The sequence below is a fragment of the Vanellus vanellus genome (assembly GCF_965231255.1).
Source record: "Vanellus vanellus genome assembly, contig: HAP1_SCAFFOLD_39, whole genome shotgun sequence".
In the NCBI taxonomy this organism is placed as follows: domain Eukaryota; kingdom Metazoa; phylum Chordata; class Aves; order Charadriiformes; family Charadriidae; genus Vanellus; species Vanellus vanellus.
Window position 1 is genome coordinate 508,835 of NW_028126929.1, and position 20,245 is coordinate 529,079.

General features: G+C 53.8%; 1 protein-coding gene across 1 annotated transcript in view; it reads left to right on the forward strand.

Moving 5' to 3' along the window:
- Nucleotides 1-19,014, forward strand: part of LOC309685608 (T-cell activation Rho GTPase-activating protein-like) — a gene marked incomplete at both ends in the record, with an annotated part of 75,350 nt that extends 56,336 nt beyond the window's left edge. Inside the window, 5 exons of the mRNA XM_082501346.1 lie at nt 17,525-17,628; nt 17,713-17,816; nt 18,177-18,372; nt 18,600-18,717; nt 18,845-19,014. Coding sequence (XP_082357472.1) covers nt 17,525-17,628; nt 17,713-17,816; nt 18,177-18,372; nt 18,600-18,717; nt 18,845-19,014 — 692 coding nt within the window. The remainder of the gene's footprint in view (nt 1-17,524; nt 17,629-17,712; nt 17,817-18,176; nt 18,373-18,599; nt 18,718-18,844) is intronic.
- Between the last annotated feature and the right edge of the window lie 1,231 nt (nt 19,015-20,245).

Genomic DNA, 20,245 nt, shown 5'->3' on the forward strand with positions numbered 1-20,245 from the left:
AAACTAAAAAAATCTAAATGAGACAAAAAATCTGTGGAAAGAGATAGATAGTCTCTGTTAGGTCAACTGATGCAGTAAGGACAGGGCAAGACTCTTTTCAGCGGTGCCCAGTGACAGGACAAGGGGCGACGGGCACAAACTGGAACATGGGAAACTCCATCTCAACATGAGGAGGAACTTCTTTACTTTGAGGGAGCCAGAGCGCTGGAACAGGTTGTCCAGAGAGGTTGTGGAGTCTCCCTTTCTGGAGAGATTCAAAACCCACCTGGATGCATTCCTGTTCAACCTGCTGTAGGTGACCCTGCTCTGGCAGGGGGGTTGGACAAGAGGATCTCCAGAGTCCCTTCCAACCCCTGCCAGCCCGTGATTCTGTGAAAAAAAAAGATGGGAATTTCAAAAACCCGTGGAGCCTGTCATGAGCAAACTTAAAGCTGCTTGAGGTATTTTGAGAAAACAGTTGGCTTATTCATTTTCATTGACTAAACTGTTAGATGATTTAGCGCTACCTAGTTAACTTCTGTTCCCGGGGTCAAACATGGTCAGTCCATGTTTGGACTGGGCTATCAACAAAGAACATTTATTTAATCTTGTCTTCCAGCCTCCAGTCTCCTGCAATATGTCAAATTTTGAGTAATAGCCCAACATTATTGTTTAAGTTTGTTTTTTCACGTTTAGGAATTCACACTTCAGACCCCAAAGTAAAACCACGTCACCAACAAAGGGTCAACGTAAGGATGGTGAAAGTGCTGCTTCTACACCTTATGTGAGAGAAACTGGAAGAAAGACATTTCAGTTCTTCAGAACCTCGAAGTGCAGCATTTGTAGTCCACTGTACTGTCACTGTCACCCAAGAATCAAAGCTCAATGGATCTACAGGTGGGTTCCTGCTTACACAAGGTTCTTAAAATGCCTCAAATATACCCGTCTGTATTATGCTGCTTTTGGTTTTGTCCCTGCGGGTGACTATTAAGTTATTTCTGCCTAAATATGGGCAAGAGTAAATTTGATCCAGCATAATTTTCAGAAGTAGTTTGCAGTGGTATGCATAGGGATAAATGTAAAGCTTTGTAAAGCTTTACAATTAGTCAGACAGAATATTAACGAAGAGTAATTTAGCTGCCTTCATAGCAGGAATTAATTTCTCTGCCAACAAAGAGGGATGAATGCGATAATGTGCTGATGTGCAGTAACATACGCATCCCCACTTTTTACACCCTCTTTTATGTGATTAATTCTTTTGAAATATGTAATAAACTGTGGGTTAGTCCACCTTTGACTTCTCATTTTCATTGATATCTAAATATTGATAGCAATAGTATCAGTTTTGCAGTAAAATTTCAGTTTTCTCTCAAGAAGAGTTTCTTGTTCAGATGTTTCCTCCCAGCAGGGGATGAAAGAATGACCTTGCTTTGCATGGTGTTTTTCCACAACTAGGATTTCACTGGAGGTTTATGATGGATTTATGACTTTTTTCATTATTTAGGATTATTTTTCATGTTGGATAAACATGGGCTTGGGTCTTGTTCAGATTTCTGTTATTGATTTAAATGTACTCTAACTTTTTGTAATTTATATTGTTATTTTTTGCATGTGATTTATGTGGGACAGATGACTGAATTCACTCTTCCTGCCATTTGTGCAGGATGATATTTTCCTTCATCTTTTTTCCGTCTTTGAAATACGCTACTGTCGCCTTCATAGCACATACTGTGTCATAAATTTGACAAGAAGCCTGCAGGTGGGATTCTGAGTCTTGCATCGTTCTTTTTAGCTATCTGTTTCAGATGTAACAATCATTTTACATCTTTCACTTTATTTTTACCTTGCCAATAAAGCCGCATGCAATCTAGTACCATACATCATTGGCATTTTGTTTGCCAATGGTAGTACTTACATGTTGCGTATAAACTGCAAATTTGGGGATTATTGTGCAATTAGTAATTGGAATGAACGGAATTAGTCTGCAATGCCCAGAAAACCAGGGTATTAATAATAAAGATTTTTAACCAAGTGTTACAGAATGTGGTCAGTCATTAGGCAGCGTGCTCTGATGCAAAATCCCTGCCCAGCACAAAACCGTAATACTGCCCAGCCGCTCGTGCCTTCGCAAGCAGAGATAAAGGAGGAGACTGCATTATGGAGTCATCAGATCCAAAAGCAGTTGATGCCTTTGGGAAGGTTTTCAGCACAGGAACGTTCCCTTTGTTCAGGTCAAGGGTGTCCGTGGCAGAATCGCTTCATTTGGAAGATCCTGTGAGGCTGACGCAAACGCTGTGAGTTACAAATGGTCTTTAAAGTGCCAGAGAGAAAGTCTGTATTTAACAGCAGCTTGTAGGGCAGAGACAGTGTACGATTCACCTGATGCCTTCACTGACACTTCAGCTGATGTAACATTCAATTCACTGCTCTGACTGAGAGAGTCTTTCCTGAAATTGTAGCTGGAATTAGGAAACAATGTCTGTGTTTTTTCTATAGACAAATATCTTTCAGGATCTTCTAATGCACCAACTTGGGGGAAAAGAAGTCCACATGCGAAACCATCATCTAAGTATAAAACAACCATTCAGGTCACTGCTTGATATAAATTGTTACAGTTCAGTCTTTTTGGTAAAAGCAACGTGTCTCTCCCCACCTTGGAAATGTAAAAGAGCACTTCAAACTTCCCCAACCGAAATCCCGCAGGAATCTAAGTGACACTGAGCAGTTTTGTTTATGTGCAGACATGTAATTCTGCCTGTACGACTAACCCCTGATTTCTGATTTTTCACAATATCACTGATGCAAATGCAAAACGCGTCCTTGCCTCTCAAGTGAGGAGCCAGAAGCAGTGGGTTTGGCTCGTAGCACTGGCCACAGCATGGCAGAGGCTCCATGAGTGTGATCTGTTTGTCTCTGTCCGATCGCTCGTGACGCATCTGCAACTGCAGACTCAGGCTACAAAACAATCCAAAGAACCGTGGATACATTTTACAGTTGTCTCGAAAGCAGAGGTTAGAACCTCTATCTCATGTCTTGTGTTGAAAGTTCAATTCTTAAAGTTTTTCTGAAAGAGCACGTAGTTTTACTCCAATACATCATGCACAAAACGTTCTGTGTCTCTATTTTGTCAGCAGAGCCAAGAAGAGACGGAAGTGAATAGAAAAGGAGAACGGTACATGGAGAGGAGAAAGAGATGAAGTGAGTGCTTCAATTTACAAGAAAAACCTAAATTGAAAGAAGGAAGTTTTCAACTGGAAAAACTCGGTCCAATGGAAAAAGAGAATTAAGCAGCAAAATCCAAAAATAAGATGCAGGAACTACACCGCAAAGTTTCAAAACTGGTTACAAATTTGAAAAGTATGCTCTGTATGCTCACACGTAAATGTCGTCGATATATTCACGTTGTTGAGTCGGATCTGAACAGCTGACAGTTGAAACGATTTTTACAGACTATGTCTGAATGCATAGTGACTAATCTGAATAAATACGATTAGTTTTATTCAGCAGTTTCAGAGGACTTTCAATGTAAACAGAAATAGCGATGCATTCTAGGAAGTAGCTGTTTGGGTGAGAAAGCCGGATTCTGAGCTGGTTCAGCTGTTTGCCAGATGTTTGGGGGCTCAGTCTCAGTTTGATCTTGAGATTTTGCCCTTTCAGGAGGGCAGCAGAACTGTTATGGACTGAATGAACTTCACAAGAAAACTTTCAGAATGAACCCAAATATGCTTTTACACATATTTTAAAGTACAAAGGACTGGGTAAAGACTGAGAGGCAGAATTGACAAAGGTGTGGAGGGAGCGGTGTTGTTGGAATGCCGTGCTCCCCTCGGCGTGCCTCTTCCAGCCCCACCGTCCCTGGAGCTGGCGGCGTTGTGGCTCCCCGGACCCGAACCCTGACAAGAGCTGAAACTTGGGGCTGAGGCTGAGCTCCTGAGGACCGTGGTGTGGTGGTGCAACACCCCCATACACCCTTTGGCCACTCGGTGCTTGGTGCAATTCCCCATCCCTGAGCCACAAACCAACCCAGGAGGTGTCAGGCACGAACTGCAAAAGATAAAGGACCAGAGCGTTAAGGCACCCCCGTAATGTGCCTGGCTCCTGCCTCCCCTGTCGCTGGGGACTGTCGCTCCCTGACAGCCCACCACGTCTGTACCTGGGCCATGGCCCAGCGGGGGGTGGGTGATACCAGAACGTGCACATCTGGCAAGGTCTCGGCTGGCACAACTGGTGGAAAGTACTGGGAAAGTACTCTCCTTCATCCATATCTCTGTACACACATCAGCTCTTACAAGTGTGGGTGTTCTTACACTTTACTGGATCCAAACATTTGTCCGTGCGTGTGTAAACGGGGCACCCGTCGGCGCATCGGAGTCGCCTGTTGTGAAGAGACCTTTGGTTATAGTATTTAAAACTCGAGTGTCAGTGTGTGCCACCCCTCGAGTGTTGTGTGCAGGTATGTTTGTGCTTATGTGTATGTATTGTTTTAGGATCCCTTACAGTAAGGTAGGGTGAATCTTGCCATCTTCGAATCTGTAACTAAGTCACTGTTCAATTAGTTTGCTAAATCACTTTGTAAGTCCTTAAATAGGTTATAGATGAAGTGCTGCTAAAGGTTAAAACTTGATCTACCTTAAATCATTAATGAATTTTGAATTGCTACTACATCATAATCGTGTCAAATATTTTAAATTGTGAACCATTTACCACGAAGGAATGCAGACAAATTCATGTGGTGCTTCTCTTAATCCTGCAAACAAAAAGTTTCTGAGCATTCCTGTTTTCTTGAAAACAATTTCTTTTACTTCAAAACAGAAATATTCTTTCTGTATTCACAGTTCCATTTAGCCAGTGACTATGGCAAATGAGATAACTTTTACTATTGGTTACCTTGAGATTTAAATCTGTTACTGTCAAAACTCTGTCATTATCTGCTTTTCAGGCTCCGTCACCAGAGGTCACCATTTCTTTGTATGAAGATGATGAAAATGTAGTTCTTGTGAAACTGATAGAAATGGGACTTGCAGCTTTGGGTGAGTGATGTGTGCATACAGTGAATGGGAACTACAAATTCACACCTGTGCAAAGGCAGGATTCCAAAAGTTTCAAGCAAAGTCTTAACTGTCACCAATGCTGAGTTTATTTCTTTAAGAATAACATAGAGCTTCATTTTTTTTAAACAAATCCCTTCTGTCCCCCCTTCCACTCTTCCCATCCCAGCAAGACTTCAACCTGCTGCCTCCTGTTCTGCGGGTCATGAGCCATCCATTGCAGAACGGCCTCGAGCACGGCCTCTTCTTTCCCACGGAGCTCTTCCTTCTGCAGGATGCGTTGGAGCTCGTTAACGGACAGCTCCAGAAACTCTCTCGACATCCTGGTCACCCCCTCCAAGTGATGGAGGATGAACGCATGGGCTGCTTCTCGCAGGTCAGGGCAGTAGTAATACTCGGTGAATCTCCAGATGCCGATGCAGTTCTCCAAGCACAGCTGGGACTTTAAGAAGTCGCAGCACAGTCTGACAATGCCCATGACGTTGAACTGGTCGGCCGCTATCAGCAAACATTCAGCATTTTCAGCCGTGACCGGCACTGTGCCGGTGTAGGCGTACTCGATAATGAGACGCATCATTTCAGGTGAAGTGCCGGGGATTTTATAGACGACCTTCCCGGCGTCGCTCCAGCTGGTGGAAAACAAAGCCCTGGAAAAAGCAAAGCATCGCTGGGGGAAAAGCAGCTTTGTGGCCTTAAACCCGGACCCCGTTATCCCCTGTGCCTCCTTCCCGGGGCACCAATTTGGGCACATGCAGTAGCTACGCTGGGAGGCCGTGGGGTTTATTAATTCATGTGTTACAAGCCGGTTGTATAACAAGGAGTCACCGCCTCCGGCTGTGCACAGAGAGCCACAGGGCCAGTGCCCCCCTTGCTTCAACAAAACCACCAGAGAAAGGCGGGGTGTGGGGAAGGAACACCTCCTGCCCTGTGGCAGACAAGCCCGGCTGGCCCCGCTCCAGCCCTGCACCGCATCTGGGGGTGGATGGAAATAGTCGACACAGTTATGACTCTGCGGCAACTCAAAATTTATTGATGATTCAAGGCAGATCAAGAGGTTGAATTTTAGCAGCATGTAATCATTAACAACTTTAAGGATTTACAAGATGATTTAAGAAAATAATTGAGCAGCGACTTAATGACAGACAAAAATGACAAGACTCCCACTAACTCACTGTGAGGTATCCCAAACCAATAGATGGGCACATGAGCACAGACAGATAAATACACACCACTCAAGGGGTTGTACACACACCTACACCTGAGTTTTTAACTGCTTGGACCAAAGGTCCCTTTGCAACAGGCAACTCCAATGAGCCCACGGGTGCCCCTTTTTATGCGTGCACAGAGAAATGGACAGAAAATATTGGATCCAAAAAAGTGTAAGAACACCCCCACTCATAAGAGTGAATTCGTATATTAGAGACACACGGATAGAGAAGTGGATGAAAGAGGGGCTCGTCTAGAGTTAAAATTTCCCTCTGAGTTTAGAGCAAATTCCTCAGCAGGTGATAACTGGGACTTGAGGGGGGTTGACTTGCCCCGGCCTTCCAGTCCTCAAGGTGTCTGTCGTAGCGGTGTCCCGACTCAGGGGAGGTACTGGTCGCAGCCCACTGCCACTCAGGAGAGCTCCAGGGTCTCACTAGAATTGCTATTTATACAGTCCGAGATAATTGATTTTCATCAGGTACTTTTCCACTCTGGCCCAACTTGGACAGTGGGATATTCTGAGAAATCAGAAACAGGAGAGACCCTGTCACAGCTCCGCTCCAACACTGCAGAGCAGGAAGGGCTTCTTACAGCGGTACATGACATAGTCCGCTTATAACACCAGGTAGAAAAGGAGAGTCACGCTGAGGGACAGCCAGCTTCCGTCCCCTGCCCTGGAGGACCAAAGGCAGGCAGCAAAGGCTGGGACCCCCAACTCAGTGCAGCAGCACATCACTAGCCGGGCTCTGTGGCTGACAACTCTCAGGTTGGGCAGCTCAGGTCCCCCCTCCCTAAATATGGCCATTGAGATGATTTTCTCTCTGGTCCTGAGCAGGAGATTTCTTCCCAGGAAGGGATGGGTTTGGGGAAACCGCATGGAGAAATGCCTGTTGGCATCAAGGGCAAAGGCACCCCCAAAATGCTCAAGAAAACATCTGAGCCATTTGTCTGACCACACTGTCTCTTCTGGGTGTGGAGGGCTCAGGCACAGAGGGAGACAGTCCCTGGCGCTGGAGACAAGGTCCTGCTCTCCGACATCAGTGGGGGAATTCCCAGACTGCCCTCTGCTGCTGGAAATGCCCTGGGGAGGTGGCACTGGTGACCCTCTCTCTCCAAGGCATGCCTCCCCAGGTGGCTGGGGGGCACGGGATGGGCAGGGCTGGGGAGTGAGAGCAGATGAATACTTTGCTTCCCCTTCCCTGCCCCGGGTGCCAGGCAGGGACTGGAGGGGGAACATGGCTGACCAAGGCGGGGAAGTGCCCGCTCTCCTCACCCAGCGTTTGGAGAAGCTGCCCAGGCACAACCCTGCGAGCTCACAGGATGGACCCGGCAATCCCTAGCAAGAGGCCCCAGCAGCCCCACCAAAGAGCCCAAGTGCTTCCAGATGCATTGTCTCCGCAGGGATAAGGGCCAGGAAGAGGATCACTGACAGCCCCAGTGCAAGCGCTGCCCTCGAGCAGTGACCAGGCAGAGGGGTTTGCCCTGTCATCCTGGAGACCACTCAGACATGCAGGGCTCCCTTTGGGGGCTGTGGCCAGCAGGAAGGGGACATGTGGCACACAGGGGTGCTTGAGCCTGATTAGCTCCTCAGGAATGTCCAGTGCAGATGAAATGTGCAATGTGCAGACCCGCAGGGCCCTCTCCCGCTCCCACACTTTGGGCGAGCTGAGCCAGCAATGCAGGACCTGGTGGAGGGTGCGTCTGTCTCATGATGGGTGCCTTTCTCTCCTCAAGGCCCTCTCCATCTCCTTGCTTCCCTGAAGGCTCTCCTGTAGCTCTGCACAACCCTCAGCCCCACTGAGCACTGACCCCAACTCTCCACCCCAGCTCTTGACAGGCCAATGCCTTCCCTTCGCCCGAGGGCTACTCACATCGACCACAGTGTTGGAGCAGGCAGAGGTAACCTCTGTCTCGGGAAGGGCTGTCATGATCTGGCCCAGATCTTCAACATACGAGATGAGCTTAGCCCGAAAGCAGAAGGGGACGGAGGTTTGGCATCATGGGGGCTGCCAGGGCGCACTGGGACCCAAACCCAGAGGTGGGCAGGGATGGGCTGATAGGTGCCTGCACATGCTGAGATGTTTCCTTTGTCTCCCATTGTATTTCCATCTCCTCAACAGAAGAAAAGGACAAGACATACAGGCAGCACTCGATCAGCACGTTCAAACTTTCCACACTGCTAAGAGCTTGCTTCAGCGACCTGCCCAGAAAAAAAAAAAAAAAAAAAAAAAAAGGAAGAGGAAACAGAAAGGGCATTTACGAGCCCTCTCCAGAGCAGCTCACATGACACCTGCCTTTCAGAAGCCCCAAATCCAACACTTGCCGGCGAGCACTGCCTTCAACTCCTGCCATTCCTGCCTCCTCCAAGGCAGCAGGCAACCCCGCACTCAAAGGTGATGCTGACCCAAAGCTGTGTTCCCCTACTCCTTCCCACCAGCCTGCTGCAGAGGAGGAACTGACTGCCACCCAGAGCCGCTCTCCTCCCCACAGCTCCTGGGGGACCACAAACCAGCCCCATCTTGTGTTGACACAGCTCCTTATCCTCAACCCCCCAGGCCGTCAGGAGACACCAAAACCATGGAACACTCTCCCACTCCACAGGCCCACCAGCTCACAGCCCCACGCTCAGGGCCACTGGGGTGGCACCAGCGAGCTGGGCTGGGACACACCATGAGTCCCTGGCCAGGGGCACAGCCCTCCCCTTAACTCCTCCAGGCTCCCATGCACCGGCAGCACTGGGAAGTCCGGGGGATCCTCTGCCATCTGCTCCTGCACGTGCCAGAGACAGGCGCAAAGTGGGCAGCAGCCCAGGGCACAGGACAGACCTCCCACATCCCCCGGGACAGGCCCAGCTGCCAAACGGGCACCGACACTGCCACGCCACCCCCATGGCTCCCCAAAGCTGCCGCAGGAGGGACCATGCTCCCCAGCCACGGCCACCCAGCGCCAGCACCCAAGGGCCCCGCCAGAGCCTGGAGGGGGGCTGAGGCCATCGGAGGAGACGTGGGGCCACCCAGGAGGGAAAAGGCTGTAGGCACCTTCTCCTGCTCCTCTCCAGCCAGAGCTGAGCCTGCAGCTGATGCAGAGCCAAACAGGCAGAGCGGAGAGGCTGCAGGGTGGCTGCAGGACCCCCACTGCCGCTCTGCTGGGGAAAGGAGATCCTGGCATCCCGCAGGGTGCGCTCGCTGGCCCCAGCCCTGCTAAGCCTGGCAGGGACCCTCACTCACCCGTCTGACGCAGCTCGACCTCAGAGGGCGCCGGTGGTGAAAGGGGTCATAAAATGGTATGCCTAAGGACAGGAATTGTGCAGGAAATGAAGTTAACCAAAGGACATATGAAATTTTCCCAATTACAGGTGCCTATAAATGCAGATCCATTAGTGTTACAACCACCTTTTTAGATGCACAGGCCTTCACGGAGGGAACACCAACAGAAAACGGTTGGTTCAATCAGCAAAAAGGATAAACGGTAAATGGCACTATAAGGCCACTGCATTAAACATCAGCACTGGCAGACAAATAATAAAAGGAGGCAAGGGCAGTGCACAAGTGGCAGAATTAGAAGCAGTTGTTTGAGCAGCACAGAACGGAGCAAAAATGATCTATGTAGGCTTCTACACTGCATGGGCTGGTGTCACCCAACACCTCCGTCAATGGGTAACCCTGAACTGGGCAGGAAACAGATCTCCAGTTTGGAGAACTCAGGATTGGCAAGTCTCACTCAATGTAGCCAGGAAAACACCATTCAGTATGGGATGGGTGAAAGCTCATGCCAAGAACAGTAAACCAGACACAAAGGGGAATGTCAAGGTGCATGAGTTGACCAGAATAAGGAAAATAAAAGTAGGGATCACCTTAAATCCTGAGTCGTATTGGTTGGGGAATGGATACATCAAAAATTAGGTCGCTCAGGTAAAGAAGCGCGTTGCTTTGCCGCACAGAGCACGGGTTGGGTCTAAACAGAAAACTTGTGAAGTTATTCTTACAGAATGTCCCCAGTGAAAATTAAAATTAAAAGCCAATGCCTCTCTGTCTTCTCCCCTCCCTCTCTCCCTCTACCTTCCACCTCTCCCTCTACCTTCCCTCTCTCCCTCTCCCCTCCATGCCTCTTCCCTCCTTCTATCCCTGTCCTGTCCTGTCCTGTCCTGTCCTGTCCTGTCCCTCTCTCTCCCCCTCCCTCTATCACTCTCCTGTCCCTCTCCACTCCCTGTCCCCCTCCTCTCTCTCTGTCCCTCTCCCCTATGTATTCTCCCCTCCCTCTCTAATCTCCCGCCCCTCTCGGACCACCCCACCGCCCCCTCCCACCCCTCTCTCCCCACCGGGGCTCCGGGGCCTGGCCCTGGGCCGGGGCAGCCCCGGGGAGGCGGCCATAGCTGCTGCGGGGGGCGGGGGCAGTGTCCCGCAGGGCCCGAGGGCGGGAAGGTGTGCGCGGGGCATGCTGGGAGCAGGCGCGCCCCGGGGCATGCCGGGAGCTGTAGTCCCGGGGCACGGGGCTGCCCGGCGGCCATGTTCCTTCCCGGGGCACGCCGGCAGCTGCCATGGCCCCGCAGGCTGAGGGGAGGGCTGGGGCCGCCCCGAACTGCCCGCAGTGATGGGGTCCAGCTCAGTCGGAGCCAGGCAGAGGCAGCGGGCCCCCCGACCCCCTGAGCCCCCCTCAGCCGCCCCGGCCCCGCTCATCCCCCTGCAGCTGCCCCGGCCCCAGCGCCTCCCCTGAGGGCTCTCCCGCAGCCCCAGGCTGCCCCACGGCCTGTCCTGGCAGCAGCCAGCTGGGCCTCGGGTGCGCTCCATCCCTGGTAAGGCAGTGCTGTCAGCGCCCGCGCGGGAACGAGCGGTGTCTGCAGCAGCTCCTGCAGCAGGAGGGGCTCCAGCCCGGGGCCGGCTGAGGGGATCGCCGTTCTCTCCCTCTCCCAGAGGCCGCGCTCAGGGCTCAGTTGTCCGTCCCTCCCCCTGGGATGTTGGTGGCTGCCTCTGGCTCCAGCTGAAGTTGATCAGAAAAGGTGAAGCTGCTGGAGAAGGACACAAAGGGGATGGAGCTGGAAGCTGCCCCCAGCTGCAGACAAGAGACAGCCGCCCTCTCCAGGTGAGGAAGGGTCCCTGTGAGTGGTCCTCAGCAGACCTGATCGCAACATGCACCGTGGGGTTCATATCCATAACCAAAAGTGTGGTACGGCCATATAGTGTGAGTGTGCATGTGCGAGGCTGTGTCTCTGGGAAGCTTCATATTGTAAGAGCTGAGAGAGGCAGAGACAGAAGCGCCTGAACTGTCAAATTCTGCTGGTAGCACCGAGAGCAGGAACTGTGTTGAGTCCTGTGCCCCTGGGGCTGTGTCGCCCCTCTGCCGCGTCTGGGTCCCTCCCTGTGGCTGTGCCTCCCGGCCTTTCCCTCGCTGGTGTCACTCTTTTGCTTTCCTGTACCTCTCTTCATCTGGCGATTCTTGTATCCTGCAGCCTGCCCCTGCTCTAGTCTCTGGCCCCTCTCTTTCTCTTCCATTCTACCTGTCCCTTTTTCTTTTTTCTTGTTCCTTCTCTGTCCTGCTCCCTGCTCCTCTTTTTCTCTTTCTTTGTCTCTGTCCTGAAGCACATTGATGTTTCTTTCATTCTCTGCCTCTTTGTCCCGCTCTGCATCCGTCTGTTTTTCACAGTCTCTCTGGCCTCTTCCCTGTCCTGCTTTTTCTCTCTCATCCTGTATGTCTCACTCCCTGTACCCATCCTCCTTTTTGTCATGCTCCTTCCTTATCATCAGAAAATCACAGACCGGTTTAGGTCAGAAGGGACCTTGAAGATCATCCAGTTCCACCCCCCCGTGCCCTGGGCAGAGACACCTCCCACCAGACCAGGTTGCTCCACCTGTCCAACCTGGCCTTGAACACCTCTGGGGATGGGGCCTCCACAACTTCCCTGGGCAGCCTCATCACCCTCAGAGTGAAAAACTTCTTCCTAATATCTAATCTAAATCTACCCTCTTCCGGCTTGAAACTGTTCCCCCTCATCCTATCACTACATGCCCTTGTAAAAAGTCCCTCCCAGCTCTCCTGTAGGGTCCCTTTAGGGACTGGAACGGGCTGTAAGGTCTCCCTGGAGCCCATCAGATCCCATGGACTTGTGCACCTTCAGGTGGTCTCAGACTTGATCTTCACCTACAGTGGGTAGTTCTTCATTTTCCCAGTCCTTGCCTTTGCCTTCTGCCTCACGGGTAGTGTGGCTGCAGTCTTTGCCAGTGAAGACTGAGGCAAAAGTCCAGTGGAGCAGGTTGCTCACGCGCAGCCCGCTGTGACTTTCAGTGCTGCTGGGCCTGTGGGGATGGTTCGGGGGACAAAAGATCAAACCTGAATGACCTCCCTGAAATCCAGCTGTTGCTAGCCTTGGTTCACATGGAGCCGGGAGGTGGTCCTGCAAACCACCAATCCAGGACACAGAAAGCTTTTAGCAACTGTGGCTACTCGGGAATAGATTGTGCTAAAGCTGAAAAGGAATTTGAGCTGTTGCTCATGGCCAAAGGAGGATGGTGGCCTCAGATGGTGGCTGAGGCTTGGGGCTTGCATTGCCTATGATCAGCCATCCCCACAGCATGACAGAGGAAAGACTTTCCCAGGGAAGAGGCACCTGTGAGTTGTTGAGATGGAGGAAAACGTCAGCACGGTTTTGTGTGTAGGTGGAAGGTTGTGGATGAGGGAGGAATTCTGCATCTTCCATAGCATAGCAGGGGTAACTGCCTGTGCCACAAGTTTTTTTCTTTGTTTACTTTTTCCTGGAAGAGTCTTACGTTGGTACCCAGCAGGCAAAGTGGCTCATTGAATGGGAATGATACGGAGAAAATTACTTGGCTATTAGAAGCCCCATTGCTCTGGAAGTTGTTGTTTTTTTTTTTTTTCTAGTGCTTTGGGTTTTTTGGAAGGGGGTGAGGGGAAGGGCTAGAATAATCCTAAAACATGCATTGTGGCAGTCCAGGTAGAACACGCCTTTCTCATGTACCTTTTCTTTTTCTGAATGTGGCAAATTCAATCTGCTGATCAAAAGCCCACTGAGTTCATTGGAGCCCTTGGATTTTTATCCTTTGGCTCAGGTGCTAAATGCAACCTCCTGCCACTGCTGTTAGCACAACTAATGCAGGTAATCTGCTACCTACTATCGAATAATCTCGGCTACCTACTGTCTAACGATCTATGCAAGAATACAACCGGATCTGATATTCCACGTAACATCAGAACTATGAAGAGACGTGATGTTCAAATGAAAAATGAGACAGTTTGAACACCTTTTAATAGCTTGAATGAATAAAAAGGGGAAGCACTGTATAGATAATAAAAAAAATCACATGGATTTTTCCCCTAAATTTCTGAACCTTCTGTGAGAAGTCATGCCACATCAAGGTGCATGCCTGCAACCCCCTGCGCTGCACGATGTGGGTCCTGTTGGCATTCAGTGATGTGGAGGATGGGGCAGCGCCCCCTCAGACAGCTTGCAGGTGGCACAAAACCGGGAGGAGAGGCTCATGCACTGGAGGGTGGTGCTGCCAAGCAGAGGGGGCTTGACAGGCTGGAGAAAGGGGCTGGCAGGAACCTGGTACAGTTCAACAAGAGGAAGAGCCAAGTCCTGCACCCGGGGAGGAACGAGCCCTTGCACCGGTATATGCTTGGGGAAACCCAGCTGGACACCTGGGCTCACAGCAGACCCCGTGCTGACCAATATTGAGCCCACAAAGTGTCCTCGGGGCCAGGAAGGTGAACTGCGTCCTGGGCTGCAACAGGCAAAGCCGTAGCAGCAGGTGGAGGGAGGTGATGCTTACCTTCTGCTGCGTCCACCCCTGGGCTCCCCAGTGCCAGACAGACATGGCCCTACTGGAGAGAACCCCCAGCCCAGCTCCGTCCCCAGCTCCCCCCCGAGTTTCCGTTGGGGTCGGAACGTTGGTCTGTTGGAGCCAACAGCCACCAGTGCGGCAGGACGGAGCTGTGCTGGTGCAGAGCGGCGTTTGGAGGAGGCAGGGTCTGGCCGAGCAGCGCTGCTCGGGCACCACCACTGGCACCGGCTTCCCAGCCACGCCCCTGCAGACTGGCCCACGTCCTTGGTGTCAGCCAGCGCTGCACACCGTGACGGTCCTCCTGGCCTGGGCGGGATGGGCCAGGCCAACTGCTGCTGCAGGCCCAGGTGGGCTCCCCCCACAGAGGAGAGACACGGGGGCACAGCGGGGCCCCTCAGCGCTCATGCCCCCCACTCTCTACTCTGCAGGGAGGCTCTCACTGACGTTGAGCCGGTGCTGAGCACGGGTGTGCAGCTGACCCGGGGCCACAAGAGGAGTGAGAGGCGCCTGCTCCTCCTGCAGGAGGAACTGGTGATCGCCAAGCGGCAGTAAGCCCCTGAGACCCCGGCTGCCTTTGCCCCATCCCCGGCCCTGGGACCAGGGCACGGACACCCTGCCACCAGCCCCAGGCCCTGTGGTGTCCAACCCAAGGGCAGATGGAGACAGGGCTTTGGCCAGGGGCTGAGGAGGCCACCTCCAGCTCACTGCCTGCCTCTCCTCTCAGCAGACATGGCACCAGCGTGCGCCCACAGCGCCGCCTGGCCCTGGACCAGCTGTGGGTGCTGAGCAGGAGGATGGACGCAGCAGGGGAGGAAGAAGAAGACGAGGATGGCAGCAGCGAGGGCAGCAACTCCCTCATCCTTGTCTGGCCCACAGGCTACTGCCTTGCCACTTTCAAGTAAGTCATGATGCCACATCCCACGGGCTGGGCGGTGCAGGGCGTTGCTGGCCCCCATCGTCTCTGGGGTCTGGCAGCTGCAGTCAGGGCTGGCAAGAAGCAGGAGAGGATCCCTACCATGCCCACGCCATCCTTTGAAGGGCCTCTGGCCGCCGTGCAGACCCTGGGCAGGGAGCAGGCAGTACACCGGCAGGGAAGGAGGGAGGCCGGGTTGGCTGGGTGGGGGCTGAGGGGTGGGCCTGCAGGCAGCTGGAAGGAGAGGGGTGGGGGCGTTTCTGTGTCCTGCATCCCCTGGTCACCTTTTGGTCACCTTTTGGTCACCAGAAGGGAAGGCCAAAAGCAGCTGCTCTGGCATGACAGAGGGAGCCAGGGCTTTGGCAGCACCTCTGTCCTGCCCCACGGGGCTTCATCCTGCCGCTGTGTCCCTCCCCACAGGGCAGGGCTGTGCAGGCGCCCACTCTGCCCACGGGCTGGGGGTCAGTGGGGCCTGACGCTGTTTCTCCTCTCTTTCTGCAGCTCATGCATGGTGAAGGAGCTGTGGGTAGACATGCTGCTGGGGTAAGCCGAGGGGATGCTCCAGGTGCATCCGTACGGGCGAACACAGCTCTGCATGGCTGTGGGCAGCTCTTGGGCAGACGAGGGATGAGCGGGAACAGAAAGCCTCTTCTTCTTCTGTTTACAGCAAGGAGGAGAAGAGGGAGAAGTAGGGTGGAGTGCTTGGCAGGCAGGAGCTCTGCAGGCAGCTCTGTTCTCTGCTTGGCGCTGGGGTGGTACCCAAGGAGGGTCAGGATCCCTTTCACTGGAGAGAGAAGAGGCGGCTTGGGGCTCAGTCTTTCTCTTCTGCTGCATAGGCCACCAGGTGGAGTGAAGAGAGCCCGGGTGACGCGACTGCCCTCCCTCAAACTCCTAGAGAAGAAGCTGAGCAACCGCCATGCTGTGAGTGTCTCTCTCATCTCAGCTCTGTCCCCTGAGCACTGCTCCTCCAGCCGAGCAGCAGAGGCATCGCTTCTCACCTTCTTCCACTCCTTCTCTCTTGCCCAGCGGAGGACATTAAGCACCAGGAGCCTGGAGACCCTGATCGAGGGCCAGGCAAAGGTGAGAGTGACTGCCTTTCACCCGCCTCTCGCTGTGCTGGAGTGCCAGGCATCTCTGGCGAGTGGGGTGAGCTTCTGTGGGAGGGTCCCAAGGTGCCACCTGGGGAGCTGAGAGGGTTGGCGAGACACCAGGAACACTGGCACGTCCTTGCTGGCGACACTGGGAGGAAACCTGCTGCACGGGGCAGAGAGTCTGGCAGCGCTTACGGTCCCAGCTCTGCCACGCTCAGGTTGCTGGTGCCAGGTGGCAGCTCACTGGTGGCCCTTTCTGCTGCAGGGCTGGTCTCTAAGCACAGCCTGCTTCTTGCAGGATGATCTCAAGCAAGGGCCTCTGCCAGTCCCTTCTGGCAAAGAAGGGGGATGTTGCCACTCGGAAGGTGAGTTTTTGAAAAAAAGGTGAGGAAAGGCACCTTTGCTTCTGCAACCAGCACTTCTGCAGAAGACGGGATGCTGCTGCAGCTGCCCTTCGCCTTGAGCAAGTCGGTCCCCATCGCTGTAGAGCAGGAGAGAGCTGAGCCCTTGAGGTCCCTTTGCTCCCACCTGACATTTGTCCCTTGCGTGCAGGGCAGCGCGCTCGAGGTGATGCCTGCCTCTGCTCCATCCCGAGAGCCAGGCAGATGGGTCTCTGCCTCTCGGCTGGAGTCAGCGGGAGCTCTGCTCACTTGTCCCCTGAGTGTCGCCATGCAGGTTTGGCCCCCCAAGGAAGGATGTCACCTGGATGAGGAAGGACACTCGCTGGGCAGCGGCTGCTGAATGTGGTTCTCCGAGGAGACGGAGCCTCTGCTGCTGCGCAGAGCTTGGTGGAGGGCAGGGCGAGGGCTGGGCCAGGCTGTCCCGGTGGCACGCTGGCTGTCAGGAGCCTCCGAGCTGGAGCCGCTGAGCAGCAGAGGCGGTTCCAGCTGTTGGCTCCCTGCCCGTCCTGCTGCACCACTCATCACTGCGCTGCAGGCAGGGCAGGGCAGGGCAGGGCAGGGCAGGGCAGGCTCCAAGAGTGCTGCTCCGGTGGTCTCCACTGAGGGGGTCTTGCTGTGTTTTCCTTTGTAGCAGGAGGGACCGGGAGGAGGAGGAGGAGAGGGCTGCCCTGGCCCTTTGCTTTGCGTCGGACCCCGCTTGCTGCCCAGGCTCCCGGGCAGGCAGACTGCCGCAGGGCGCTCTTTGGACAGCCCCTTGCAGCCCTCTGCGGGGATGATGGCACGCTGCCCCAGCCCATCCAGGTAAGCCAGTCTGGACAGGGGGCCCCAGCCCTCCCTCCGGCTGCTCCGGAGGGGCAGTGTCCCGAGGAGAGCCGAGGACGGGGCATTGGGCTCTTCACCCCTGGCTCATGCTTCTGGCCCCAGCCCCTTTGCGGGGCAGGCAGCCGGGTCTGGGGCAGAGCTCTGGCCGCAGCCACTGCTGTCAGAAGGCAGCTCTTCAGCCAAGCAACTGTTCTGCTGCATCTTCTGCAGGAGCTCCTGAATATCCTGCACCAACAAGGACCATCGACGGAGGGAATATTCCGGAGAGCTGCCAGCGGGACAGCAGTTCGGGAGCTGAAGGAGGCCCTCGACAGCAGCACAGATGTCGACCTGGGCAGCCAGCCTGTGCTCCTGCTGGCCGTCATCTTGAAGGTGAGCGCTTCTGACCTGCAGCTGGAAGAGCTCCTGGCTGGCCTGGAGTGTTCAAAGGCTCACCTGGAGCTCTTGGCACTGCAGGACTTCCTCCGAAGCATCCCTGCCAAGCTCCTCGTCGTTGACCTCTATGGGGACTGGATGCAAGCCATGGAGAAGCCAAGCAAGAAGGTGGAAGAGCTGAAAGCGTAAGTGTGGCCAGCAGCTTGCCTTTTGAGCAGCAACTGGTAGAGGCCTGGGACTTGCCTGCAAAGGGACAGGCTCCTTAAAAAGCCGTGTTTCCTGGCAGCCCAGTGTTGCTGGGGTGGAGTTGGGTTTTGAGGAAAAGCACACAGACAGGGAGCCTTCCCTTGCACGGGCTTGGGGGAAATCAGGAGCTGGGGAGCAACGCCGTGCTTCCTTCCTGAAGCGCAGGAGCACTGACCGCTGGCTGAGAGCACCTGGAAAGCTGCAGAGCACAGCCACTGGCTCCCACCTGCCTTGTGCAAGTTTCGGGGACGGCTGTGGGCAACATTGACTTTTTTAACGTTGTATTCCTGTTCCCTCAGGGTGGCCGGCAAGTTGCCTGCAGCAAATCTCCTCCTTCTCGAGCGGCTGCTGTCCCTTCTCCAGCATATCGGCCACAACGCGTCCACCAGCAGGATGAGCTGCAGCAATCTGGCCATCTGCGTTGGGCCAAACCTGCTGAGCCCGCCCAACGAGGACCTGCTCCCATTGGAGGCCATGCTGGAGGTGTCTGAGAAGGTACGCTGTGTTGACCAGCCAGCTGCAGCCTTCTTGGCCCATCAGAGCTTGGCTGTGCAGAGGTCCCTGTTTGCCCCCTTTCTCCAACAAGCGCTGGTGGGTTGGCTACCTGGAAGAGCAGCCCCGCAGCGACAGCCTTCTGCGCAGAGGCAAGGGTCAGGAGTAGGAAAGGCTGCTTGACGCGTTTTCAGGCACCTGCGCTGAAACCAAGGCTGTCATGTGTACAGGTGAAGACGCTGGTGGAGTTTCTGACTGAAAACTGCCATGAAATCTTTGGGAAGAAGATGGCTGGCCTTTCCAGTCCCTCAGCTGAGGAGGTGCCAGCACCCGTGGGCAGACCCACAGGTATGAGGAGGCCCAGAGGGTTGTCACAGCCTGAGCAGGCAGCTGGTGTAGGGCTTCGGGTGGGTTTTGCTTTAGCTGTTGCTCACTTCCAACAAGTCACTTTGCTGCACCTGCTTTTGCTCTCCAGAGCTGCCTTTGGAAGAGCAACATGGCCGTGGAGGCAAAGCAGATGTGGAGCACCAGGCAAAAGCCTTCCTGGACACACCGCCCTCTCTGCTCGTCCTCCAGAAAGCAGCAGGGGCAGACACAGCGGTGGGATCAGAAACAGCAGAGGTATGGCAGCTCCGCAACCACTGAGACAACCTGTCTCGTGTGGAAGGTAGTTCCTGAGGAGTCCAAGTAGCTGCTGTGCCTCTTCCTGGCATTCCATCTCACGTGGCTTTGTGTGGGTTTATTTATCCCCCAGAATGATACACTGTAATTAAAAGAGGAAAGGTTGTTTCTCAAATGGGTTAGGCATCAAAGGAAACATCTACAGGAAGACACATTTCCAAAGCAAGGCCTCCCACCAGGAGGTGGGATTGCACCAAAGGGATATCTGCAGAGCTCTCTCTTGGGAGGGCAGAAGAAACCCCGGCAGAATGACGTGGGCACGCCTTTTCTTGGCGCGAGGGGGACCGCGGGCTCCCCGCTGAGTGGCCCCCACAAACAAACTGAGTGTCACACACCCGCGTGAACACTGTGTTCCAAAGTGAGGCCCTTGGAAGAAAGGGCTGATGCAAACCAGCCGAAGGGATCTTCTCTGCAGGGCCAAGGGAGCCATTTGCCAAACAGTCACCTGCTACTCCAGGCCGTCCCATGCCACCTGCTAACACTGACATTCCTGTTTTAGGCACCTGTTGCTTTGCCTCCAATTACCCCAGAGACCACAGTAGACTCCCCGGTACATGCAAAAGAACTAAAGAGCTTTTCAGAGGAAAAAAGGTAAAATGAGTCAGCTTTGGTTAAACCAGGAACTGGTTCCGGTTGATCCTGGCTTTACCTGTCTAATCACACTGGGATGGAAAGGTTTGCAGGCTCCTGCCAGGAAACTGAAAACCAAAGAAAAAGAAAGAGAAAGGAGGCCTGGGCAGAGGCGAGGGAATGCCAACAAGACAAGAAAAGAAGGAAGATAGGAAAAGATGGGGACTGGAAAAAAATCAGGCAGGTCTAGAAGGTGAAGAAGCACAGGTGCGTACCAGGCTCTGCTGCCCATCTTTCACCACTCGGACACTGCTCTTGGTCAGTCGAACTCACGGGCGAGGGACGGTGAGGGATAGTGCTGCGCAGGGCTTGGAAGTAACTCCCCAGGGGCTGCCCATGGAGCACTGCTGTGTGGCACAGGGCCACGGCGCATCTCTGTACACTCGCGGGGCGCTCAGGGTGTTACCCATGGGGATAAGGCACCAGAGCCCTCCCACAGTCACTGCCAGCAGTCGCTCTCTCTTCTGGGCTATAAACCATTCCTGGCCAGCTGTGTTCCCCAAGGAAAGGGGAACCGCGTCATGCCTCTTCTTCTTTCGTGGGTTTATCGGTGCTTCTGACTGTC